The sequence below is a fragment of the Molothrus ater genome, unplaced genomic scaffold, assembly GCF_012460135.2.
Source record: "Molothrus ater isolate BHLD 08-10-18 breed brown headed cowbird unplaced genomic scaffold, BPBGC_Mater_1.1 matUn_MA509, whole genome shotgun sequence".
In the NCBI taxonomy this organism is placed as follows: domain Eukaryota; kingdom Metazoa; phylum Chordata; class Aves; order Passeriformes; family Icteridae; genus Molothrus; species Molothrus ater.
Window position 1 is genome coordinate 161,148 of NW_023416845.1, and position 24,909 is coordinate 186,056.

The 24,909-nt window shown below is 54.3% G+C and overlaps 1 protein-coding gene across 1 annotated transcript; it reads left to right on the plus strand.

Moving 5' to 3' along the window:
* Positions 1 to 1,524: 1,524 nt before the first annotated feature.
* LOC118701440 (zinc finger protein 189-like) lies at positions 1,525 to 6,677 on the plus strand. Its single transcript, XM_036406061.2, has 3 exons — positions 1,525 to 1,576; positions 4,934 to 5,013; positions 5,168 to 6,677. Exons 2-3 carry the CDS (start codon positions 4,962 to 4,964, stop codon positions 5,485 to 5,487), a joined length of 372 nt encoding a protein of 123 aa, XP_036261954.1. The 5' UTR covers positions 1,525 to 1,576; positions 4,934 to 4,961; the 3' UTR covers positions 5,488 to 6,677.
* The last annotated feature ends 18,232 nt before the right edge of the window (positions 6,678 to 24,909 follow it).

A 24,909-nucleotide genomic window follows, 5' to 3' on the forward strand; every position in this document is an offset into this window, starting at 1 on the left:
GTTACAGACACTCCCAGGATGGTCCCAGTTGGACCCAGTTGCCCCTGCTCTAGTTCCAGTCCCTCCCCAGATGATCCCAGTCCCTCCCAGCATGGTCCCACTCACTCCCAGTTGCCCCCAGTGTGGTCCCAGTTCTCCCCAGCATGGTCCCAGTTGCCCCCAGTGTGGTCCCAGTTCTCCCCAGCATGGTCCCAGTTGCCCCCAGTGTGGTCCCAGTTGCCCCCAGTGTGGTCCCAGTTGCCCCCAGCGTGGTCCCAGTTGTTCCCAGTGTGGTTCCAGTCCCCCCAGCATGGTTCCAGACACTCCCAGTATATCCCAGTTGCCCCCAGCATGTCTGCAGTCATTTCCAGGCACTGCCAGTGGCCCCAGTAAGGTGTCAGTTATCCCAGTATGATCCCCCAGTCATGCCCAGTAGATCCCAGTTGCCTCCAGCATGCATCCAGTCCTCCCCAGTTCCTCCAGTTTGCTTGCAGCATGATCCCAGTTTTCTTCAGCTGCTCCCAGTAGCCCAAAGTGTGATCCCAGTTGCTCCCTTTCAACCCCACTGTGATCCCAGTAAGCTCCAGTTTGATCCCAGTCACATGCCAGCCCTCCCAGTGTGGTCCCAGTTGCTTCCAGTCTCTCCCAGTATGGTCCCATCTACCTCCAGTGTGGTTCCAGTTGCTTCCTAGATCAGCCCAGTCAGTCCCAGTATGATGCCATTTGCTGCCAGCGTGCTCCCAGTTGCTCCCAGTCAGGCCCAGTATGGGGGATGATGTGCAGGGTGTGCTCCCAGTCGCTCTCAGATCCTCCCAGTATTAGTCCAGTCCCTCCCAGTATGATCCAAAGATGAGCCCAGTGTGCTCCCAGTCCCTGCCAGTGTGAACCAGTTGTGCTCCACATGGTTCCAGTTGTTCCTTTCACCCTTACTTTTGTTCCCAGTCACTCCCAGTTGCTCCCAGTTGGGTTTTTTGGGGGGATGTTTGGAGAATGAAGAAGTCCAAGGCTGAGCGGAAAAGGCCCCTCGGGGGGACATCGGGGGGTGGCGGTGGCGGCTGCCGGCAGAGGCAGCCTGGAGGAGCAGAGCCCTGTGTCCCCCAGGAGGCCAAAGTGGGGAGCCCAGAGAGGGGGGAGCGCCGCCATTGGCGGGAGCCTCAAGAGCCTGGAGAGGGGCAGGGGGGACTCCTTGGAGCCGCTGCAGCCCAGAGCAGAGAATGAGGGGAGAAGGGAGCCCGGGAGCCCAAACAGCCCCGGCATCCCGAAATGGGGAGAGGGAAGAGGGGGGAGCTTTTGGCATTGCTGGGACTCCCAGCAGATGGGGGAGGGCTGGGGCCGAGTAGACGGGGGATCCCCAGTCCAAGCGTGACCCCAGCAGCTGGGACAGGGGGGAACCTCCCCGGGCACCTGCGGGATGGGGGGCGATGCTCCCGGGGTGCGGCGAGTTCAGGCAGCGCCGGAGCCGCGCGATTCCGGCCGTCCTCTGCTCCCGTCGCTTCCTGCTGCCGCTCCGCCTCTTCCTCCCTCCCTCCCTCCTCCTCCCCTCCCGGTCCCGGAGCCCTCACAGCCCGCGGGAGGAGCAGGGGTGGCGCCGGGACAGGTCGGAACGGAGCGAGGTGCGGGGGGGGGGGGGGGTGGCTGGCAGGAGTGGGGTGACTGGGCTGTACTGGGATCATCCTGGGAGCAGCTCCTGGTTGACTGAGTTCTACTGGGACCATACTGGGATCATACTGGGAGTGAGGAGGAGCAGCACGATGGCTCCAGCGCTGGGGGCTCTCCTGGGGCCCGGGGTGGCGGCGAGAGCTGAGGGGGACTTCCGGCACCGGGACTCTCTGATCGCCCATCCCGGAGCACCGAAGGGCCCCTGAAACCCCATTCCTGGGCGCTGGGATCCCCCCGCACCCCCATTCCTAGGCATGGGATCCACCCTGCACCCCCTTATCCGGCACCAACAACCCCCACACCCCCTTCCTGGCCATCCCGCCTCTCCCAGCCCCCAGAGCCCCCTTTTCCCTTACCCAGAGACCCCCTGGACCCCTATTCCTGCCTTTCCCAGCCCCCAGCCCCTCCTCTCCTCAACGCCGAGGACACCCGGGACCCCGATTCCCAGCCATCCCGGGTTTTCTACCTTTTACTGGGAATGGGAAACACTGGGGACCCTTGGAGCTCCCTTTCCTGGATGCCGGAACCCCCTTAACCCAGCCCGTCCCACCTCTACCCACCGCAGCCTCCCCTTTTCTCACTCCTGGAACCCACAAACCCCGTTCCCTGCTCTCCCAGCTCTCCCGTTCCCCCTTTGGTTCCCCTATGCCCCCCAGCCCCCAAATCTCGGTGTCCCCCCAGTTCTCCCGTCCCTGAGTTCCCTGCCCTTGGCGCTGTCGGAGCCCGGCCCGGGGTTTCCCCAGTTGGTGTCCATGGGGTCCCTGGCTGGGATTCCCTTCCAGCGGGATCTCGGCACAGCCAGGGCCGGCACCACGAGCAGCACTGGCACGGGGTCACCGGGGAGCTGCCACTGCGGCAGCTGCATCCTGCCATTCCCAGTTGCTCCCAGTTCCTCCCAGTGGCTGCGCAGTCGGCTCCCAGCATGCGCCTGGTAGCTTCCAGCACCCCCCAGACAGGGACCAATCACACCCCCTACAATCCCAGTCCAATTGTAGCTACTCCCAGTATGATCCCAGTCACTTGTGGTCTAACTCCAGTCACTTCCAGTCACTCCCAGTATGATGCCAGTGCTCCCAGTGTGATCCCAGTTGCTCCCTGTCAATGCCAGCATGACCCCAGGAGCCTCCAGTATGTTCCCAGTCACTCCCTGTCTCCCCCAGTATATCCCAGTCCCCCCCAGCATGCTCCCAGTCACTCCCACTTCCCCCCAGTTGCTTTCAGCATGATTCCAGTTGCTGACAGCTGCTCCCAGTCAATCCCAGTATGATTCCAGTCACTGTCAGTGTGATCCCAGTCTCACCCAGCATGGATCCAGCTGCTCCCACTGTGATCCCAGTATGATCCCCGTTGCCTCCAGTGTAGTTCCAGTTGTTCCCTGTTCCTCCCAGCATGATCCCAGTTGTCCCTAGAATAGTCCCAGTTCCTCTCAGCAAGGTCCCACTCACTGCCAGTTGCCCCCAGCATGGTCCCAGCTGTTCCCTGTGTACTTCCAGTCCCCCCAGTATGGTCACAGACATTCCCAGCATGTCCCAGTGTGCCTAGTACAGTTCTAGTTAGCTCAGAATGATCCCAGTCTTTCCCAGTTCCTCCCAGTTGCCTCCAGCATGATCCCAGTTTCTGGCAGTTGCCCAAAATATGATCCCAGTGGCTCCCAGGATGACACCAGCAGTACCAGTAGTCACTCCCAGCATGTTCCAGTCACCCCCAGTATGACCCCAGTTAGTCCCAGATACTCCCAGTGTTATTGCAGTCATGCTCAGAGTGACTCCCTGTCACTCCCAGTGTGGGCCCTGTTGCTCCCAGTCGCTTCCAGTATGGTTCCAGTCAGAGCCAGCACCTTCCCAGTCACTCCCAGTATGACCCAGCATGGACACAGCTGCTCCCATGATCATCCTGTGTGGTTCCAGTTGCTCCCATTTACCCCTAGTGTGGTTTCAGTCTCTCCCAGTATATACCAGTTACTCCCAGCATGTTCACAGTCACTCCCAGTTGCCCTGAGTTGCTTCCAGCCTGATGCCAGTTGCTCACAGCCACTCCCAGTCACCCTCAGTGCAGTCCCAGTTGCTGCCATTATGACTCAGTATGATGCCAGTCACTCCCAGCATTGGCCAGCTCCTCCTACTGTGGTCCCAGTAGGATCCCAGTAGCCCCCAGCAAGGTTCCAGTCACTCCCTGTTCCTCCCAGTGTGATCCCAGTTGCCCCAGTATAGTCCCAGGTACTCCATAGATGATCCCAGTCCCTGCCAGCATGGTCCCAGTCATGCCCAGTTGTTCGCAGTGTACACCCAGTCATTCCCACTTGCTCCCAGCATGGAGTCCCAGTTCTCTCCAGCATGGTCCCACCTGTTCCCAGTGTGGTTCTAGTCACCCGAGTATGGTTAACAGACACTCCTGGTATATCCCAGTGTCCCTCAGCATGCTCACAGGCATTCCCAGTCACTCCCAGTATGATCCCAGTGCAGCCCAGTCCCTGGCAGTGCTGCCACTGCTGGGATCCCCCAGGCCTGTGTGCGTTCCCCCCTGGCGGATGTGCCGAGAGGAGCCCCAAGGGCTGGCAGTGGCCAGGCAGGGTCCCCAGCAAGGCCCAGTTTGGATGTGCAGCCCCCAGTTTGCCCAGTTTGCCTCTCCTTTGGCCCGGGCCGGCTTCCCCCCGCCCGCAGCGGCTGGGAGCAGCCGAGAGCCCCGCGCTGCCCATGCCGACCTGTCCCGGCTCCATCGCCGCTGCTGCCGCGGGCTGCGAGGGCTGCGGGAACGGGGCACCGAGGGTGTGGCTGCTGCTGGGGGAGGAGGAGGGAGGGAAGGGCAGGGATGAAGGAGGAGAAAGAGGTGGTGTTAGGGAGGAGGAGGGATGGAAGAGGAGGGGAAGGAAGAGGAGGGACAAAGGAGCATCAAGGAAAGGAGAAGGAAGCACGCAGACCTCAAAACTTCAAGCATCCCAGCTGCTGGGGAGATGGAAAAGGGAGGATTTTTTTTTTTTTTTTTTTTTTTTTTTTTTTTTTTTTTTTTTTTTTTTTTAATTTCTGGGACTCCCAACAGATTGGGGTGGGTGGGGACTGAGTAGACAGGGGATCCCCAATCCAAGTGTGACCCCCAGCAGCTGGGACAGGGGGAACGCCCAAACACCAAAGGGGAGAGACCAGGGACATAGAACACCTGGGAGTCATTTTCAGTGGTAAATCTTGGTGTTTGAGATGTTTTTATGCCTGGTGACTTCTAGAGATGTACTTAGGCAGAAGGACCTTCGAACTCTGTGTGTTCATCCCTTTGTTCATCCCTTGGTTTTTCCCCAAACCAGGGTTTTCCATTCCCAAACCCTTGGCTGGATGGAGAAGGAGGCTGCAAGAAAGAGGAAGATGTCCCGGGACACCCAGGCAGGTGAGGAGGAAGTCAGTGCCCCTTTCCCCTCTGTGCTGCTCCATCTCCCAGCCCAGCACGGGCCCCGGCTGCAGCACAGCCCTGGGGGGATCTCGTTGCCCTTGCCTGTGGCACGGAGGCAAATCCCATGCTGTCCTTGTCCTTCCTCGCCCAGAGCAGGAGCTGAGCATGGAGAGCAGGGAGGACAAATGCCCGCGGCAGAACCTGGTGGCAGAGGCCGTTTTGAGCGGCTCCACGGCGCAGGAAGCCAACGGGGAGGAAAAGGCCCGGAGATGCCGCTCGAGGAGGGGCTGCAAACGCAGATGGCGGGGATGTGAGGGGGAAAGAGCCAGCCTGGGCCGGGAAGGCAGCCGGAGATGGAGCCAGAGCTCGGAGCTGGTGCTCCATGAGCAGCTCCATGATGTGGAGAGGCCCCACACGTACTTGGAGTGTGGGAAGAGCTTCAGGTGGAGCTCCGACCTGATCAAGCACTAGAGGACCCACACTGGCGAGAAGCCCTACAAGTGTGGGGAGTGTGGGAAGAGCTTCAGCCGGAGCTCTGACCTGATCAGCCACCAGAGGACCCACACTGGAGAGAGACCCTATGAGTGTGGGGAGTGTGGAAAGAGCTTCAGCCGGAGCTCCAGCCTGATCTGCCACCAGAGGACCCACACTGGAGAGAGGCCCTACGAGTGTTCCAAGTCTGCGAAGAGGTTTCTGACCAGCTCCCATCTCCTCCAGCACTATCAGTTTCACACAGAGGAGAGGCCCTTCCAATGCCCTGACTGCAGGAAGAGATTCAGGAAGAACTCCCAACTCATCACCCACCAGTGCATCCACACTGGGGAGAGGCCCTAAAAGTGTCCCCAGTGTGGGAAGAGCTTCTCCAGGAGCTCTCACTTGACCCAACACCAACGGAGGCACCAGTAAGGGAAGCCCTGCGAGTGCCCCGAGTGCGGGAAGAGCTTCGTGCGCTGCTGCAGCTCCATCCCCCACTGGAGGAGGCACTTTGGGCACAGCCCTGGTCACTCACATTCCCTGTGATCCATGTTGGGAACACACCCGCTTCTTCTCCTCACGGTTTGGCGTCATTTTTTTTCTCTTCTCCATCTCTTTGCCCTCCAAAAGCCACGAGGAAATGAATCTGTCACCTCAAATCCCACTGAAAACAAATGAATTTTAACCCATAAGGCTCAAACACCTCCCAGATTGCTTATTCCCTCCTCAAAAAACCTCAATCCCACACCAAACTCACTCAATTCCACAGCCAGCAGGGTGAGATGGGTTTGGGAGGCTATTGGTAGAAGTGGGATGCCAATTTGGAGCGGTGGGATGGGGATAGTGTGGGACTGGCAGGATGGGATGTATTTGATAGCAAATAAAACATTCAGAGTTACTGATTTCTGTCCCATTCACTTTCAGTCAGTTCTGTTTGTGGATTGCCGCCTTCTCAGCTGATTAAATTCCTATAAAAGTCCCATTTTTTAAATCATCTAACCTCTAAAAATTCTAAAACCAATATCCAAATAAAACCACGCACCCCCAAACTTTTAAAAATAATTTTCATTGTTTTAGAGTACTTAAGGTTGGTATTAAAGTTTAATTGTTTGGTTAAAATGTCTGAGAAATTATAGTGGTGTTTGCTTTTGTGTTTTGTATATTTGTAATATGAATTGTTTTACTAAGGTGTGTTAGATTGCATGTTAGTTTTTTTTAGATTTTCTTTATCTAAAGTATATTAGTTATTGAGTTAAAACTTTCAAAAGTTATTTCTTGATATATAATTTGATTATTTATATGCATTGGTAATATTATAGTAATATTGTTGGTTTGGGTTGAATCATTCTTGGAGTACTGCAAAGAAGAGTTGAGATTTTTATATTTCTTTTTTATTATAATTTATTTAATTTCAATTATTATTTCTTTGTTTATAATTTTATTGCAATTTGTTGAGGGGATAGGAAGGAAGTTCAAGGGTAGGAACATTTTTTCCTGGCTGGGAACTGGAATTCCAGACCCTAGGAGTGTGTGCAGGACCCCACAGACTGGGATCAAATATGGGCTGGAATCAAATAGGGACTGGGATCAAATATGGGCTGGGATCCTATGGGTTGGGGCTCCACAGACTGGGACCATATGGATCAGGACCACACAGACTGGACTGGGATCAAATATGGGCTGGGATCACCTGGACTGGGATCACTTGTATGGGGTTCCCATGGATGGGGATGCTGTAGATCAGAATCCTCTGGACTGGATAGCCTGGAGTGGGATCAAATATGGACTGTGATCCTATGGACTGGGACCACACGGACTGGGATCAAATATGGGCTGGGACTGTTTCTGAAAGTAACTTTGTTATAAGTTTTTATTTCTGTTGTTAATTAAGCTCAGTGAAATAGCTGCTTGTGTCAAACTGCCTGCTTGGGTGGGATAACATCCAATGCCCACAGGATGAGGACACCTGTACAGATCTGCCAACTATCAGCACTCCCCGTCTGAAGGCAGAGTGCACCAAGGCCCAAAAACTGGAGGTGATAAAGAGAAGGAGCCAAAACCACAGCCAAGAAACACACATGCTCTGAAAAGGCAGACCCAAGGAGGGGCCATGTTAAATCATTCCTGGAATATGTAAAGTAGTTTATGGATATGCATGAGGGTCTATGAATATGCAACAGGCTGATGTAAGGGGAAAGGTATTTCAGGGGATCCCCGAAGGTAACAGGGTGCTCCTGGCTGAGTGCCAAGAGGCACCCGGCCGTAATAACCTTTGCTCCATGGTCCTGGTCTCCCATTGTCCTTTATTAAACTTTGTACATTTTCACAGGCAAGTGAACATGTTTTCCACAAATGGAATCTCAAGGAAACAAGGGTCAGTTGTTAAGCCAAGGCTCTGCTTTGACCAAGTGGTGCCTCATGGGACACAGGTGCCACAGGGACATTGCCAGGTCTGGTAGGAACAAGGCTCCATTATTGCACAGTGTTACGGATGAGTAATGTCATAGTTGGGTCTCACAGTGAGGAGATAGATACTATGTGTGTGTTAAGATGTGTAGTGATGTTATTGTCATCTGTCCCCCATAGTCCTCTTTCCCCTCCCCTTGTAATGGCCTTGGTGGTTGGGGCATTTGGGGAGGGCAGGTTTATCACTGGAAGGCAGGCATGGCAACACCTGCTCTCCAGTCAGGTTGCAAGAAAGCATTCTCCACCAATGGACGGCCACAAAGAGTTACCTGACAGACTTTGGGTGGGGCTAGGATTGCCTGATGCAACACCAAAAGTCTAAAAGGAGGAGCAGCCAATTTGTGAAGGAGCCATGTGGCTGATAGCCACGGGGTGGGGAAGGGCTCCCAGTGCTGTGATTTCTCCTGTTTCAGTCCTTTGTTGTAATTTTTTTCAAGGTTGAATCAACCTTAAAATTTTAAAAGTAATGGTCATTTCTCACACACAGCAAGGCCTCAGGGTGCCCAGGAGAGCGGCGTGACAATGACATCCTGGGGAACCAAGTGTCACCTGCAAACACAATGGGGCCTCATGGAAGCCAGGGGCCACTTGGATATTGCCAGGGCAGGTGGAACTCAGTGTCCGTTGTGACACAGCACAGCCTCGTGGAACTCAGCAGAGCATTGGGACAGCCTGGAATCTCATGGAGCCAAGGCTCTGCTTTGGCAAAGTGGGGCCCACAGGACACAGGTGCCACTGGGACATTGCCAGCTCTTGTGGAACCCAGTGTCCACTGTGACCCAGCAGAACCTCATGGAAACATGGGGGTCACTGTGACGCAATGGAATCTCATGGAAGCAAGTGTCAGTTGTGAACGCAGCAGGGCCTCACAGAACCCAGGGGCAACGGGGACCGTGCTGTGGCTTGTGGGAGCAAGGGGTCATTGTGACACACAGGAGCCTCTTGGAACCCAGGAGAACATGGATTTTCATAGAAGCACAGCCCCATTGTGACAAAGTGCAGCATCACAATGGTCTCCTGGGTTCCATGAGTCCTCGCTGTGTTTAGAATTGACACTTGGTTCCCCAAGATTCCATGGCATCCCTCTGCTCTCCTGTGATTTGAGGCTGTGCTGTGTCACAATGGACACTTGCTTCCTCCAAGGCTGGAGATGTCCCAGTGGCACTGGGCTTCCATGAGGCCGCGCTGTCACAATGGGGCCTTGGTTCCATGAGATTCCATTGTCCCACAATGGTCTCCTGGGTGCCACAAGGCCTGCCTTTGTCACAGTGGAACCTTGCTTGCACCAGCCCTGGCAATGTCCCAGTGGCACAGGGGTTCCATGAGACCCTGCCGTGTCACAATGGGCCCTTGGTTCCATCAGGTTCCATTGTGTCCCAGGGCTCTCCTAGGTCCCATGAGGCCTTGGTCTGCCACAGTGGTGTCTTGTTCCTACCAGGCCTGACAATGTCCCAGTGGCACCTGTGTCCCATGAGGCCCCACTTGATCAGAGCCTTGCTCCCATGAGATTCCCCTGTGTCACAATGTTCTGCTTGGTTTCATGGGAACCTGATGTGTTGACAGTTGATCCTTGGATCCTAGAGATTCCATTGCATCACGGCTGTGTCCTTGGTTCCATGAGGCCCAGCTTTGTCACAACTGGACCTTGGTTCCATGAGATTCTATGGTGTCACCATGGTCTCCTGGGTCCTGTAGCAATTCACACTTGGTTCCATGAGATTCTATGGTGTCACCATGGTCTCCTGGGTCCTGTAACAATTCACACTTGGTTCCATGAGATCCCACCACGATGTCACCATGGTCTCCTGGGTCCCATGAGGGCCCCTCTCTGTGTCACAGTGTTTGCCTTGGTTTCCTGAGAAGCTGATGTGTTGACAGCTGACCCTTGGTCCCTTGAGATTCCATTGCATCCCAGCGGTGTCGTTGGTTTCATAAAGCCCAGGTTTGTCACAAGGGAGCCGTGGTTTCAGGATATTCCATGGTGCCACAATGGTCTCACAACTCTCTGAGGCTGCACCGTGAAACAGTGGACACCTGGTTCCATGAGATTCCGTGGGGTAACAGTCAATTCTTTTGCTTCTTTTCTGTCAAGGTCGGGATGAAATCCCAAGACAGCATTTCTTGTTTGGACTCAGGTGTTCATTAGCTCTTGTCTCTAGAACAGTCTCACAAGCTGTGAGTTCTGCAGCACTTTGCTAACAAGGTAAAAATGGAGCCCCATCTCTCTCTGCAAGGTCTTTTGAGGATAAACTATCCAATTAAGAAATGACACCTAAATTGTTTTTACTTTTAACCCAATAACCAAGCACCCGTGCCCAACATAAGGGACTTTTTTATCCAATTACACAATACCACCCAAACCCGAGAAGGAGGAGGAGGAGGACAAGGAGGAGGAGGAGGACAAGGAGGAGGAGGAGGAGGAGGAGCAGGAGGAGGAGGAGAAGGAGAAGGAGAAGGAGAAGGAGAAGGAGAAGGAGAAGGAGAAGGAGAAGGAGAAGGAGAAGGAGAAGGAGAAGGAGAAGGAGAAGGAGGCAGCAAAGAAAAAGGATCAGCCTCCACCCTAAAACCTCCACCTTGCTTTATATATATTACTATATTCTAAAACCTTAAACTCCAAGTTGTCCACCGTGTGATATTACACCCTTCTATTCAAACTCCACACCCATAATCCCAGTTCCATCATTCCATTTTGGAAGCCTTCTCCACAGCCTCAGGTCAAATGCAGTGTTCTCTTGGGGGTCAGTGTCTGTCAGCTCAGAAAGTCCAAAATTCTCAGCAGCTCGGGTTCCAACAGGTAACAATGTTCTCCTGTGTTCCAGTAGGTTCCATTGGGCCCGGCTCTGTCACCATGGACAGCTGGTTCCATGGGATTCCATGGGGTGACAATGTTCTCCAGTGTCACCATGGACACCTGGTTCCATGGATTCCATGGGGTGACAATGTTCTCCAGTGTCACCATGGACAGCTGGTTCCATGGATTCCATTGGGTGACAATGTTCTCCAGTGTCACCATGGACACCTGGTTCCCTGGATTCCATTGGGTGACAATGTTCTCCAGTGTTCCAGGGCTCTGTCACCATGGAAACCTGGTTCCATGGGATTCCATTGGGTAACAGTGTTCTCCAGTGTCACCATGGACACCTGGTTCCATGGGATTCCATGGGGTGACAATGTTCTCCAATGTCACCATGGACACCTGGTTCCATGGATTCCATGGGGTGACAATGTTCTCCAGTGTCACCATGGACACCTGGTTCCATGGATTCCATGGGGTGACAATGTTCTCCAGTGTTCCATCAGGCCCGGCTCTGTCCCCATGGACACTCGGTTCCATGGGCAGTGTCCGTGTCCCAGTGGCACCTGTGTTCCATGGCACCCCTGTCTGACCAGGGACAGTTTGTTCCAGGACATTCCATGGAGTCCCAGCAGTCACTTAGGTTCCATGCAGGTGCCTGGGCAGCGGGAGCTCAGCCCAAATATCCTGGGGGTCCCTGGGCTGGTGTTTTTTGGGGGGAACCTTTGGATCTTGCAGGGCTCCAAAGCTGAGCCGCGGATGCCCCTTGGGACAGAGTGGAGCATCATGGAAGCCAGGAGACCCTGATGGAGCCAGGAGACCCTGATGGAGCCAGAAGACCCTGATGGAAACCAGGAGACCCTGATGGAGCCAGGAGATGCTGATGGAAGCCAGGAGAGCCTCATGAAGCCAGGAGAGCCTCATGAAGCCAGGAGACCCTGATGGAGCCAGGAGAACCTGATGGAGCCAGGAGAACCTGATGGAAGCCAGGAGACCCTGATGGGAGCCAGGAGACCCTGGTGGAGCCAGGAGAACCTGATGGAAGCCAGGAGAGCCTGATGGAGCCAGGAGACCCTGATGGAGCCAGGAGACCCTGATGGAGACCAAGAGACCCTGATGGGAGCCAGGAGACCCTGATGGAGCCAGGAGACCCCAATGGAGCCAGGAGACCCTGATGGAAGCCAGGAGACCCTCATGGAAGCCAGGAGACCCTGATGGAGCCAGGAGACCCTGATGGGAGCCAGGAGACCCTGATGGAGCCAGGAGACCCCAATGGAGCCAGGAGACCCTGATGGAAGCCAGGAGACCCTCATGGAAGCCAGGAGACCCTGATGGAGCCAAGGCTGCAGCGGGACACAGAGGGACCTCATGAGAGCCAGGAGAGCGTTGTGAGGCTGTGGAACAATGTGGCACCGAGGTTTCACTGGGGCTTGGCAGAAGCTCCTGGAGACAAGGAAGCGCTGGGAGCCTCCGGAATCAGCGTCTGCAGGAGGATTTTCTGCTCCCTCCTGGGATGCTGGTGGACAATAAAGCCTGAGGCAGCCTCCCAAGGGTCCGGCTGTGCCACCTGTGGGGGGCACATCTGGGGGGACGCCCTGCCAGCCCTGGCCCTGCTGCTCCTCCTGGCCGGGCCTGGAGCTGCTGGGAGCCCGGGCTGGGGGAATCCTCAGGGCTGTGCAAGGAAAGGTTCAGCACAAGCAGCCCTGGAGTGAGATGTGCAGGCAAAGCCATTGAGGCAGCAGAGCAAGAGAGAGAGCAGAGCAAGCAACACAACAAACGCACCAAGAGCAAGAGAGCAAGTTTGAACAGAACTTGCAAAGGGCAAAATCAGCTCAAACCAGGTTAGACTGAAGAACAAGGAATGCCAGGCATGGGCTGATGATCCAGGTAAAAAGTTCCAACGTGAGGAGGACGACAGAAGCCTTCATCAAAAGAGCACCAGAAGACTGAAGGCCACCACAGGAGGAACTGACGCAGGCGCTGAAGCCACACACGGCTGTAAAACCGGGACACAGCTTTATGCAAATGTGAGCATGCTAATGAAGTGTTGTAATTGTGACTTTTAAAATGGAACTGAAGGCTAAAGGAGACCGAGTGGGTTTTTGCCAGAGAGATCCCCCTCGCTCCCAGTGCTGGATACACAAATCCCTGCTCTGTCTGCCTGCAGAGTTTGATTTTCTCGCCCAGTTTGTCCCATTCCACCTTTCCCTCCTCTCTCCTCCCCTCTCCCAGCATTCCCCCAGTCCACAGCTCCCTCCCACCTCAGTTTGGGGGTCCCATCCCTCTCTTTCCTCCGCTCTCCCGCTCTTCCCCATCGTTCCCCCAATCCCCTCCCCCGTGCTTGGTTTTGGGGGTTCCAGGCCCCTCCTGCTCCCTTTGGGGGTCCCGACCCCCCTTTGGTTGAATTTGGGGTCCCCCCGCCCCCCTTCTCCCCGCGCCCCCCGCTCCCCCCCCGGCCGGGGGGGCTCCCAGCGCCCCCAGTGCCACCAGTGCGGCCCCAGCTGCCCCCGCACGCCCCATCCCCATCGCCGGGGTCACCGCCCCCCGCCCCAAATTCCGCTCCTGGACACTGAGAGCCATCAGCGACAAACGCTCTGATTGGCTGGGAATGGCCCCGCGCAGTCTCTGATTGGCCAGCGCTGTGAGAGGCGCTGGGTTCTGCCCGGCACCCGATGAGTCACAGCCGAGCCGGGCGCTGATTCGCTGGAAATCGCCGGGCGGGGCCAGAGCGCCGAGTTTCTGCCCGGCAACGGGATCGTCATCAGCGCCCCGCGCTCTGATTGGCCAGGGTCTGTTTCGGGCTGGGGACGGGAGGAACTGGGCACCCCCAGGAGCCCCTCGGGTTTGGGGCTTTCGATCCCCCCTCGGCCCTCGGGGCGGCCCTGGGGCCACCCCAACACCCCCAAAATGGGGAGGGTCCGCGGGGCCCTTTGGAACCCCCAGAAATGGGCGGGGCAGCGGCAGGAGCCGCCCCAAAAAGGGATGGAAGGGTCCGGGCCGGGAATGGGGGAGGCTCTGGGGATGGCTCCGGCCCGGATCGGGGCGGGCTGGGATTGAGGGAGGCTCCGTTCAGCGGCCGGGGAGGGGCTGGGCCTGGGGAGGGCTCCGGGATTGTGGGGATGGGGCCATTCCGGGACTGCGGCGGGGCCTCTCCCTGGGGTTGGGGTCCGGCATTGGCTCAGGGACCCTCCCCGTTCCTGTTCCGCCTCCCGATCCCGTTCCCGATCCCGATCCCGCCGCTGCTCCAGGGAATGTCCCTGATCTCAACCCCGACCCCAAACCCGAGGTGAGGTCAAACATTGGGGTCAAACACCCCAAATCCTGGGGTCAACTCCCCCGGACCCCAAATCCTGGGGGTTCAAACACTGGGGGGGCCAAACACCCCAGACCCAAACTCTGGGATCTCAACCTCCCCCCCCCGCCCCCCAGCCCAAACCCCAAATTTTAGGCCTGAAATCCCCCAAATCCCAGATCCTGGGGTGTCAAACACTCTCCAATTTGCAAATGTTGGGGTTAAATCCCCTTGACCCCAAATCCTGGAGTTTGAAACATTTGGGGTGTCCAATACCCCCCATTCCCAAAGTCTGGGGTCAAACACCCCCAAATCCCAAATCCTGAGGTGTCAAACACCCCCAGCCCCCAAAGTTTGGGGTCAAATGCCCCAATCCCCAAACTTTGGGGTCAAAGGCCCCCTGATCCCAAACTCTGGGGTGTCAAATCCCCCTGATCCCCCTAGCTTTGGGGTTAAATTCCCCCAAATCCTGGGGTCAATCCCCCCAGTTCCCAAACTTTGGGGTCAAAACCCCCCTGACCCCAAATCCTTGGGTTTGAAACAGTTGGGGTGTCCAACTGCCCTGATCCCAAGTGTGGGGGTCAAACCCCCTGATCCCCAAATCCTGGGGAAAAAAACTCCCAAACCCCAAATCCTGGGAACAAAAACCCCCAAATCCCAAACCCAGGGGTGTCAAACATCCCCAATTCCCAAAGTTTGGGGTCAAAAATCCCCAAACCCTGAGGTTTCAAAATCCCTTAAACGCCAAATTTTAGGATCAACCCCACCCAACCCCCAAATTAGGATCAACCCCCCTGTTCCCATAGTTTGGGGTCAAACACCCCCAAACCCCGAATTTTAGTATCACCCCCCCCCACCCCCCCCAGTCCCAAAATTTGGGGTTTATTTGGGGCAGCTCCAGGTGCAATGTCTGCAGAGAGACCCTGGGTACAATGCTGGGAAAAGCCCCAATAAACCCTCAGGAGCCCCAAAATCCCTGGGGGCTGGGAAAGGGGATTTGGGGTGAAAGAAGAAGGATTTGGAATGCACAAAGAAGGATTTGGGATGGAGAGAGGGGATTTGGGTGGGAAGCTGGGTCCCTTTTTGGCGCAGGAGATCTTCCTGGCGCTGCTCTGGGTGATGCTGAAGCCCTGCAGGGCCTCGCGGGCGGCGCCCGCCTGCACCTCGGGCTCCAACTGCACCCAGGCGATGTCGTGGGGCCCGGGCACCAGGGCAGCTCCTGAACCCCGGGAACCTGGGCTGGGAACGGGGCCAGGAGAGCCCCAGACACCCGGGAGTGTTCCCCAGACACCCGGGAATGTTCCCCAGAAACGCAGGAGTGTTCCCCAGAAACCTGGGAATATTCCCCCCCAAAAATCCAGAAATGTTCCCCCCCAAATGGAGAAATGTTCCCCAAAAAATCCAGAAATGTTCTCAAAAGGACGCCTGAAACACTCCCACAAAAATCCAGAAACATTCCCAAAGAAATCCAGAAATGTTCCTCCAAAAATCCTGGAACATTCCCAAAAAATGAGGAACTTTCCCCAGAAAATCCAGGAACATTCCTCCCCAAACTATATAAAACCAACCCCATTCCCCATGCAGAAACATTCCCAAAAACTCCAGAAACATTCCCAAAAATCCAGAAATCCCTCCCCAAAAAATTCAGAAGACCTCTGCAAAAAATTCAGAAATTCCTCAAAAATTTCCACCAAAATTCAAGAAATTTCCTCCCTAAAATATCCAGAATTTCCTCCCCCCCAAATTCTGTTCTTTCCCAAAAATCCAGACGTCCTCCCAAAATCCCGATCCTTTTCCCAAACAATCCAGCCCCAAGCCCCCATCACCCCTCTCGCCCCCCCAAGCCCCAGAATCCCCCAAAGCCCAAAGGGCCCGGAATGCCCGGAATGCCCGGGATGCCGGGATTGCCCCAGATCTCCCTGGGTGCAGAGCATGGGGAGCAGCAGCTCCTTGGGCTCCTCAGGGAGTGGGGCAGGAACAGGATGTGCTTCGGGGCTCTGCCCACAGCTGGGGAAACGGGAGAAAAACCCCAACAGCAGCAACAAATCTGCCCCAAACCTGCCCCAAGCAGGCCCCAAATCTGCCCAAAGTCACTCTGGATACACACCAAACCATCTGCCCAAAATCCCACCAAAATCCTCCATGCTTTGACCCAGGGCTGTCTCATCATTTTTAAGCCTTTTTCACAGTTCCAAGAAATGATATCTCAGCTTGGTGGGAAGCCTCCTCTAAACTGATGGCATTGTGACATCTACTCTCAGCAATCAGATGCAGCCCCAATGATTATTACAGAACCACTCCAACAGTTTGCTGGGTTTAAAGCATCTCTGTGCTGAGGGAATTTTGGAGGAGACAGCTCTTGCATGGTTCATTAGTCTGTCACCCCCAGACCTTTACTCCTCAGCGCTGTTCTCAAGAGCCTTGCTTTAAATGACGTTCAGGGAATTCTCTCCCACTTAGAGCTTGGGTGGTGGCCAGGCCTTGGCTCTTCCTGGATGGGAATTTGCCAACAGACCCAGATGTTTTCTGCATCAAAACTGGATTTGAGTTGCTTTGACTTGGCAATTTGACCCTCTAGACATGACAGTTGGACTACTTTTAAAGGGAACTTGGGAATTATTATCTGGAAATAATGATCCAAGTCCCCCCTGAATCGAGGTTTGTCAGCTGTTTGCAGACTCTGGGATGATGGTACATTATTGCAGAGATTGCTATTTACCTCATTCCACCTATGTTGTTAGCTTTGTCTGCTATTTGAAATATTCCTGATAGTTGTATCCAAATTATTCCTAATTGCTTTAAGTTTCTTGTCCACTGCATGTATTATTTTACTGTGATGTTGCTTCATACTCATAACAAAAGACATGCATCTCATTCTTAAAAAACAAAAAAGAAGAGGAATTAACACCTTAAGAACATTCAAATAATGCAATATGTACATGAGACATTTGGACAAGGAATCATTTTGAATAATGCAATATTTACATTAGGAATTTGGAAAAAAGATCATCCCATCTAAATCCCAATTGAGTGTACCACAGTGCAGCCTGATTGATTCATTCCCTTCAGGAGAAGATGTGCCTGTGTTTTATCATCAGCAGCTCAAAGCAGTCACCAGTTCATTCCATCAGATACTGATCAGCTCTGAAGAAATGAGGCCCAGTGCGGAGAGAAATAACCTCATCACCTTGCAGCCTTTGTGGCCAGAGCAGGAGCAGGAGGAGGCCTGGCCAGACACGGCTGTGTCTGGGCACTGACAGAGGCAATTTGCCAGCAAAAGCCTCCTGGCATCCTCATGGTACAGAGCTCCTACGAACCTTCTCCAGTTATTCCCTGTTCCAGCTGCCAGGGGACATTCAGTGGTGTCAAAGATCAACATTTCCAGCTCAAAGACTTTCTCACACTTCTGAACTGATTGGAAACAATGGTCATTTCTTTCCATTTCCCCAAGAGACATTGGACATTATTCTTTTGTCTTCTCATGCTGCAAAACCCTGTGTCAATGACTTGATAGAATTTGGTAAGTTTTGTTGATTTTAAGTGGTCTTTTATGTATCTTATCCCATGTGGGAGATTAGGGACCGGCCGCAAGATCTCGCGTTGTTATGGGCAGACAGAACCCCTCCCCTTTACCGTTACTTAGCCCCGCATGTTGTTGACTGTTAACCCCTGCTATAAAAGACCCTCTCTAACCATTAATATATGCCATTTACCATCCACCATATTGGTGTATGCATGTGCTTGGTCCGTGTGGCAAAGGTCCTGCCACTGAGCCGTCCTTGACCCGGAACGCCACGCCCCAAGCGGCGGCAACAAGTGATGCCAAGAACCCGGGAGCAATCTGGGAAGCAGGAATCGCCTGGGTGAGTGAACGGCAGCTGGAGCAGCGGGACTGTCTCTGGCAGGGAGGACGCTCCCAGAGGACTGACAAAGGGGGAAAGTCTTGTGCCAAGAATCGGCGAAGGAGGAAGGCTCATGCCAGGAGCTGGCAAAAGAGGAAGGCTTGCGCCTAGGACGGATGAAAAGAGGAAGGCTTGTGCCAAGGGCGGCGAAAGAGGAAGTCTCGCGCCGGGAATCAGCGAAGGAGGAAGTCTCACGCCGCAGCCGGTGAAAGAGGAGGTCTCGCGTCAAAAACCAGCAAAGGAGAGGATGTAGCCCCTTGCCAAGGTCAGTTTTAAAATTCACAGACAGCGGGGCATAGATTGTGAGCTGGGAGACTTTATCCTCACGGTGTCAAGGCTCCTGCGCATATGGGTAATTGGGCAGCCGGAGGATATTTTCCACCCGGAAGTGTGGGATGATTGTACTGGGGCCCTAGCAGAGGAGGCTATGTCCTCAGGCTCGGGGCAAAATCTAAAATCATGGGGCAGGGTCATGCAGGCTCTGAAAAAGGTTCAGCAAGTTCAGCAGGAGCGGGGAAGGTGGAAAGCCACACAGGACTGTTTGCAGGCAGGGCCCGGCAGGGTGTGGGGGCGGCCACACAGACTGCAGGCGATCATGAGTTTGCTGAGTGTGGGGTTCACAGCTGCGGGAGCGCTCTTTGCAGCTCCCGAGCCCAGGCACCCTGACTACGGGGAAAAAGCGGCCATTTTGGGATGGGCTGCTAGAGGAAGCGTGAGGTGCAGCCGTTTGCTTGGAGGCGCGGGGCGCCGCCATTGACTCGGAGTCCGAGGGAGCCTGGGCGGGGCCTCTGCCTCATGTACTGCAGGGTGACGAGGCCCAGAGCGGGGGTCACCATGGCGGCCTGCGGCCGGCGGGGCTGTCGAGGCGGCGCACCGGGGGTTGAGCCACCAGGCTCCCAACCGGCCACGGTCAACAGCCACCGCCTCCAACGGCTGCACCTATGCAGGGCCGGCGGGCGGCCTGGGCGGCGCAGGGCGGCCGGACCCTTCCGTGGGCTGGTGGCGAGCGGAGCCAGGCAGCGCGGTACTGATGTCCAGGCAATGCATCGCACCGGAGAGAAGAGCTGTGCGGGGCAGCGGGAGTCCTGCCCCGCTGCCCTCAGCAGCAGCGGCAGCCGGGCCATGCTGGGGGTGCTGACGGAGAACGGGCAGCAGCAGCAGCAGTGGCCCATGTCCAGGGTGCTGCTGTTATCAAGTGCTTCTCTGGCTTTGAAAACACCATCGCTTCATCAAAATTTGTAAAGCTTGTTTTGCAGGACTGAATCCTCAGATGCCCCTGCGGCCCGTATACCCTGCTTCCTGAAGGCCGCAACAAATCATCAAGCAGCCTGACAGCAGACCATCCCGGGGTCGTGAGGAACTCTGTGACCGAACTAAGAAAAAGGCTGGCACAGAGAAGGACTGGGGGAGAGGCTCAGCAGGAAAGGTTTTAGTCATGGCTCGAAGTTTCGGAGGGATCAATTGTATAATGGTTTGATTGATCTTTCATCCTAAAGTTTCCTATTTATAAAAGTATGTAAGTGATGTCCATCAATTAGAGTTCGAACTCTGGCCAAGTTCTAGCTCTACTTGAATGGAATAATTGACAATCAGCCCAGATGTTTTCAGCATCAAAAAGTACCATATATGACAGCTGAGCCTGTTTTCAAAGGGAATTTGGAGAAACATGAATCCGGACATGAGTTCTCCAGGCCTCTCTTGTTTTAAGGTTCATCAGCTGTCACAGACTCTGGGATGATAGTTCAGATGTGTTATTATTGTGTGTATTATCTGATTGATTTCTGATTGCTGCCATCTTACATTTCCCTATGACGGAAACAGAGCAGATCAATGTTTTATTTTCACACCGGGACCCATACTTCAGCATCCTGCTCCCGCCAGATGGTGCTCCTCCAGGTGCATTTTACGTCCCAAGCATCAACAGAGAGAAGCCTCTACAAAAAGGCCCTCGTGTCCACCTTTTTGGCCCTCCTGCAATAGTGTTCCTAGACTTTGATTTTTGGGCCTTACAGTTTAAACAAGTGTATAAAAGGTGTTTTAGTGTTGTTCTTTAAAAACCGGTTAGAAAAAGTTAACATTTTGTTTTTTTGTTTAAGACGAGTTTGTTACAGTTGTGTTGCATTGTTCAATTTCAGTACATTTTTACCAGTTACACATGTTTACCAGTTGTCAGTTTTAACCTTTACATTTTCTATGTTTTTAATTAATCATAAAGGGGGGGAAAATGTGGGAGATTAGGGACCAGCCGCAAGATCTCACATTGTTACTGGCAGACAGAACCCCTCACCTTTACCATTACTTAGGCCCGCATGTCGTTGACTGTTAACCCCTGTTATAAATGACCCTGTCTAACCGTTAATAAATGCCAGTTACCGTCCACCACATTGGTGTATGCAAATGCTTGGTCCGTGTGGCAAAGGTGCAGCCACCGAGCTGTCCTTGACCCGGGACGCCACGCCCCAAGCGGCGGCAACAATCCCATATCTAATAGATAACCAGTGATAACCTTGATGAGATAATGCCCTGACAAGAGTGAGCTGTTTCAGCATCAGAACATAGGAGCTTTTTTTGAATGAACGAGAAGGGGGAGATGTCATAGACAGGTAGGATAATGATAAAAGAAAGGCCTTATGAAATCAGGCCTTGTTCTGCCATACTAATAGCTGGCCTGTCATCTCTTCTGAGTGCAGCTAAGCAGTTACAAGTTCCCATGGGAAGCTCTTGTGAGAATGAGACTTGGTGAACAATCTGTTCTGAGGGTGAAAAACAAATGCACCTGCAACAACAAGGGATTTGTCCGTGAGAATCAGTGAAGAGAACAGGTAAACAATACAACAGAGAGATTTGATGCACAAGTAAAATCTATTTTATTAACCAGTAATAGAATAAACCTGCAAGAAATCTATGAACTAACTAAAGTTGCACACGAGGTCTGTCAAACTGTGCAAAATGAATTGTGTGAATAAAGAATAAAGAGTTCTTCTCCATCTCAGCTGTGTCCTCTGGGATTTGGGTTCCCCCCTTCTTTGGTGCTTTGGCTTCTTTCTTTTCTAGCGTTTTGGTTTCCTTTCTCTCTGGGAATTTGGTTTCCTTCTTTTCTGGAGGTTTGTTTTTCTTTTCTGGGGCTTTGGTTTCCTTCTTCTCTGGGATCTTGGTTTCCTTCTTCTCTGCGATTTTGGTTTCCTTCCTCTGTGATGCTTTGGTTTCTTTCTTCTCTGGGGCTTTCGTTTCCTTCTTCTCTGGGGATTTGGTTTCCTTTTTTGGGATTTTGGTTTTCTTCTTCTGTGGTTGTTTGCTTTTCCCCTTCTCTGGTTTTGGGGGTTGCTTCCCCACAGAGACACCCTTCTTTTCCTTCTTCTGCCTCTCTTCCTCCTTCCCCCTCTCTCCCTCCTCTAAGGCTTTTGCCTCCTCCTCAAGCTTTTGAGCCGGCTGTTTCAGCTCTCTTGTGCAGCCAAAACAGAAACCATGGCTGAGAGTCCCCACCAGAAACTTGGGCTCCCCAGTCCTGGCTGGCCCTGCACTTCATTCCTTGACCCTGAGGCCATTCCCGTGAATTCTCCTCAACCCACAGGGCTTGGGAACATCCCAAGGGAGGGCATTGGTGGAAGGGGACCTCCAGGCCCAGCCAAACCTCAGCTTTGCCATCAGAGGCTCTTGACTGTGCCAGCTCCCTCTGAAGGCACAGCCAGACCCCTCCAGGCCCTGCCCAAGGCTGATCCAGCAGCTCTCTGTGCTGCTGCCTGAAAACGCCCTTTGTCTCTTGGCTTCCCAGTTGAGAGCAGAGCACAGATTGCTGACATCTGCTCATCTCCCCTACAATTCTTACTCAGCTCATTCAGCCCCCTTCCCCCTGGGCATGGCTGAAGCAGGATTTTCAAGAGTTCAGATTTCAGCTGAGGCTTAGAAGCAATTCCCATTGATCAGGATGTAAGTTAGACAGGCAGACCACAGGTTAATGATTGTGAGATACTTTAGCTGGAGCTGATTGTTCTATTGTTTACCATTAGGAGCTCCTTTCTAGAAGGAAGTGGAGTCAGTGAACTGTTATAAGAACATCTTGAAACCAGGAGAACAATGGTTTAGCACCTGGACTTGATGTCAATCAGTCACTAAGCAGGGGACCTTGGATGGTGCCAGAGGGTCACAGAGACCTGATGAAGACATTCCTGACTTCATCCCTTAAGACCACGGACCCAATTCAAGGGAAGAATTGCACAGGTGTGAAGGACCAATGAGCTCATTTGAATACAGAGGGGGGATGGGAGGTGCTGGGGTTGTGCAGATGTATTGTATGTAAGATCTTGGGCAATAAAGAGAGGACAAAGAACCTTGGGCAGCGCAGTCTCGCCTTTTAGGGACGGCTCTGGTGCCGCCCGCCGGTGTTAATAAACACACCACTGTCTAACTCTAATTAGTTAGAGAGTCTCTGCCCGTGACCTTGGGCTTTAACGACCCATAGCCTGCTCCTTCATGAGAACAATGCTGTCAGTCAGAAAGCAAAGGCTGCAGGAACTCCTCTCCTGCAAGGCAGGCTCTTGTCAGGCTCTTGTCAGGCTGGAGCCCAGCTGGGACCAAGCAAACCAGTGCTGGCTGCCACGGAAACCATTGGAAGCAGCCTCGTCCCTCTCTTCCCCATGAAACCAACTCCAGCCTGGCCTGAAGAAGTCCTGATGCACAGGCTGGCTTGGAGCACCTCCACTCCCAGCTCCAGCCTGGGCCTGTGTGTCCTGAGCTGGGCTGCCTTGCTGGAGCTGAGCTTCTCCTGTGCTTGCCCACGGCTGCAGCTGCAGGGGAGCCTAAAGGACAGGAGCTTTTCTGGCTGCTGTCCCAGCATAAGGAGAGCCCTGGCAGATCAGCAGTGCAAGGGCTTCATCTGGGGCAGGAGCAGGGCCCAAAGCAAGGTTTGCTCTGTGCCCCACGCCTGCCCATAGCACAATCCCAGTGCTTTGGTGAAGAAGGGAGATGATGGAGAAGATGCCACTCAACACCATGGACTTCCAGACCCCTCTAGAGGCAGTGCCAAGGCAAGCCCAGAGCCCAGCTCCCTGCAGGCAGCAGCTGAGCCAGGAGGGCTCAGCACTCAAATAGAGAAGAAGATGTTGTGTCTCAACAGGAGAAGGTCCTTGCTCTCTTGGCAGCCAGGGAGCTCAGAGTGGCCATGCCTGTGCTGCTGCTGCCTTTGCTGTGCAGCACCTCTGAGCTCAGAGTCCTTGGAGCAGGGGAGCCCTGCAGGGACAATAACCCATGGCAGAGCAGGAGCCCATGGAAGGCTGACTCACCTGTCCCTGAGAGGGGCCTGAGAGCCACAGTTGATCTCGGGGGCTCAGGGAGGAGCTGACACGTGAGGCCTCCCCGGGCACCAGCCCCTCGTAGCTGGGGCCTCCCTCCACGTGGCACAGCTCCGGGACACTGCAGGTGCTGCTGAGGTGGCCAGAGAAGGTGGAGGAGACCTGCTGGCTCTCTCCTGGCTGCAGCACACCTGGCAGGGGCAGGATACTGAAAGCCTGGGGGGAAGACAGGAGAGATTGAGGTGCTGAGCATGGGAATGGATGCAGAAGAGCATCTTGGAGCAAAGGGCAGCTGTAGCCAGAGGGGCCTATTCCCCAAACACTGCCAGAATCACCCTCACCTCATCCTGCATCCATGCCACTGACCAGGGCAGGGACCATGGGCAAAATCTTCTCCCACGCTCATGGGCCAATGCATTAATTAGTACATGACATGAAAGGGAACTGGGATGTCTCCTGGCAGCAGAAATTCTCTCTGATGCACAACTTGCCTTTAAAAAGTTTAAAAGCTTCCTGCTTTTAGAAAAGGAGGAGACTCAGAGTGAGAGCTCCTGGAGCTGAGGGAAGGAGCCCAGCCCAGCTCATCTGACTCCTGAGGCTCTTCCCCTCTCTCTCTGATTTAAATGCTGCTTTCTCAAGGTGCTGCAGCAAAAGCCCCTGCCAAAATTTCCTGTGGAGCACCTGAGGAGTTCCAGGGGGAGCAGTGCCCTGCACAGGTGCTGCACAGCGTCCTTGGGCAGCCCTGCAACGTGTCCTGCACGGCCTCTCCAACAAGCAGCTGCTCCAGCAGCCCTTTGTGATGGGCCTGCAGGGATGGGAGGCCCCTCTGTGGCCAGTGCTGAGGGCCCCCAGCAGCACTGGCAGCTCCAGCCCTGCTGGCCACGCTGACAATGGGCAGTGAGACAGATTCCCTCCTGCCTTCTCCGCTCCCAGGGGAGTGTGCGCCACGTCCAGGGAGCACCTGAACCCCTCCGAGCCTCGTGGCAGGTGAGGGTGCTCAGGAGTTGGTGCTGGCACCTGGAAAACAAGCCATTTTCTGTGCTGGGAGGCAGAGACAGCCACTTTGCAAAGTCTCCCTTTGTCTGACAGCTCCAGGCCCAGCAGGGCAGCAGCAGCTCTGGGGGAAAGCAGAGCCCTGCAAACAGGGAGTCTGGCTGCCTTGGGAAGAGGCTCCATGGAGATCAGGATCATCCCAGCTGGCTCTGGGAGGGAAGCTGGAGATCTGACCAGGATGATGCAGGGAAAAGCCTCATCTTACACTGGGAAGGAAACAAGGCACAAAATCCCACACTCAGCACAGGCCTGTAGGATCTGAGTCAGCTTCTCCAAGGAAAACTCTCCTGTTTCTCCCTCCCCCTCAGCCCATGTCCAGCCACTGGCCCTGCTGCCCAGCCCACTGTCAGGGCACAGCACAGCAAAAAGGGAGCTCAGCATGAGCAGGACTTGGTGCTGGCAGGCTGGGGAGGAACACAAGCACGGCATGGACAAGAAAATCTACCTCTGCTCCTGAAGAGTGGGGAAAATCCTGCACTTCTTTCAGGGCTGCGACTGGCTCCTCCACATTTCTGACCTTGAAATGCCTCCATTGAGATGCCAAGGAACCCAAACTGCTTCTTTCCCCTTTGGTGGTTGTGGTTTGACTTTAGGAGGGTAAAGTTCATCTCTGGAAAATAAGAT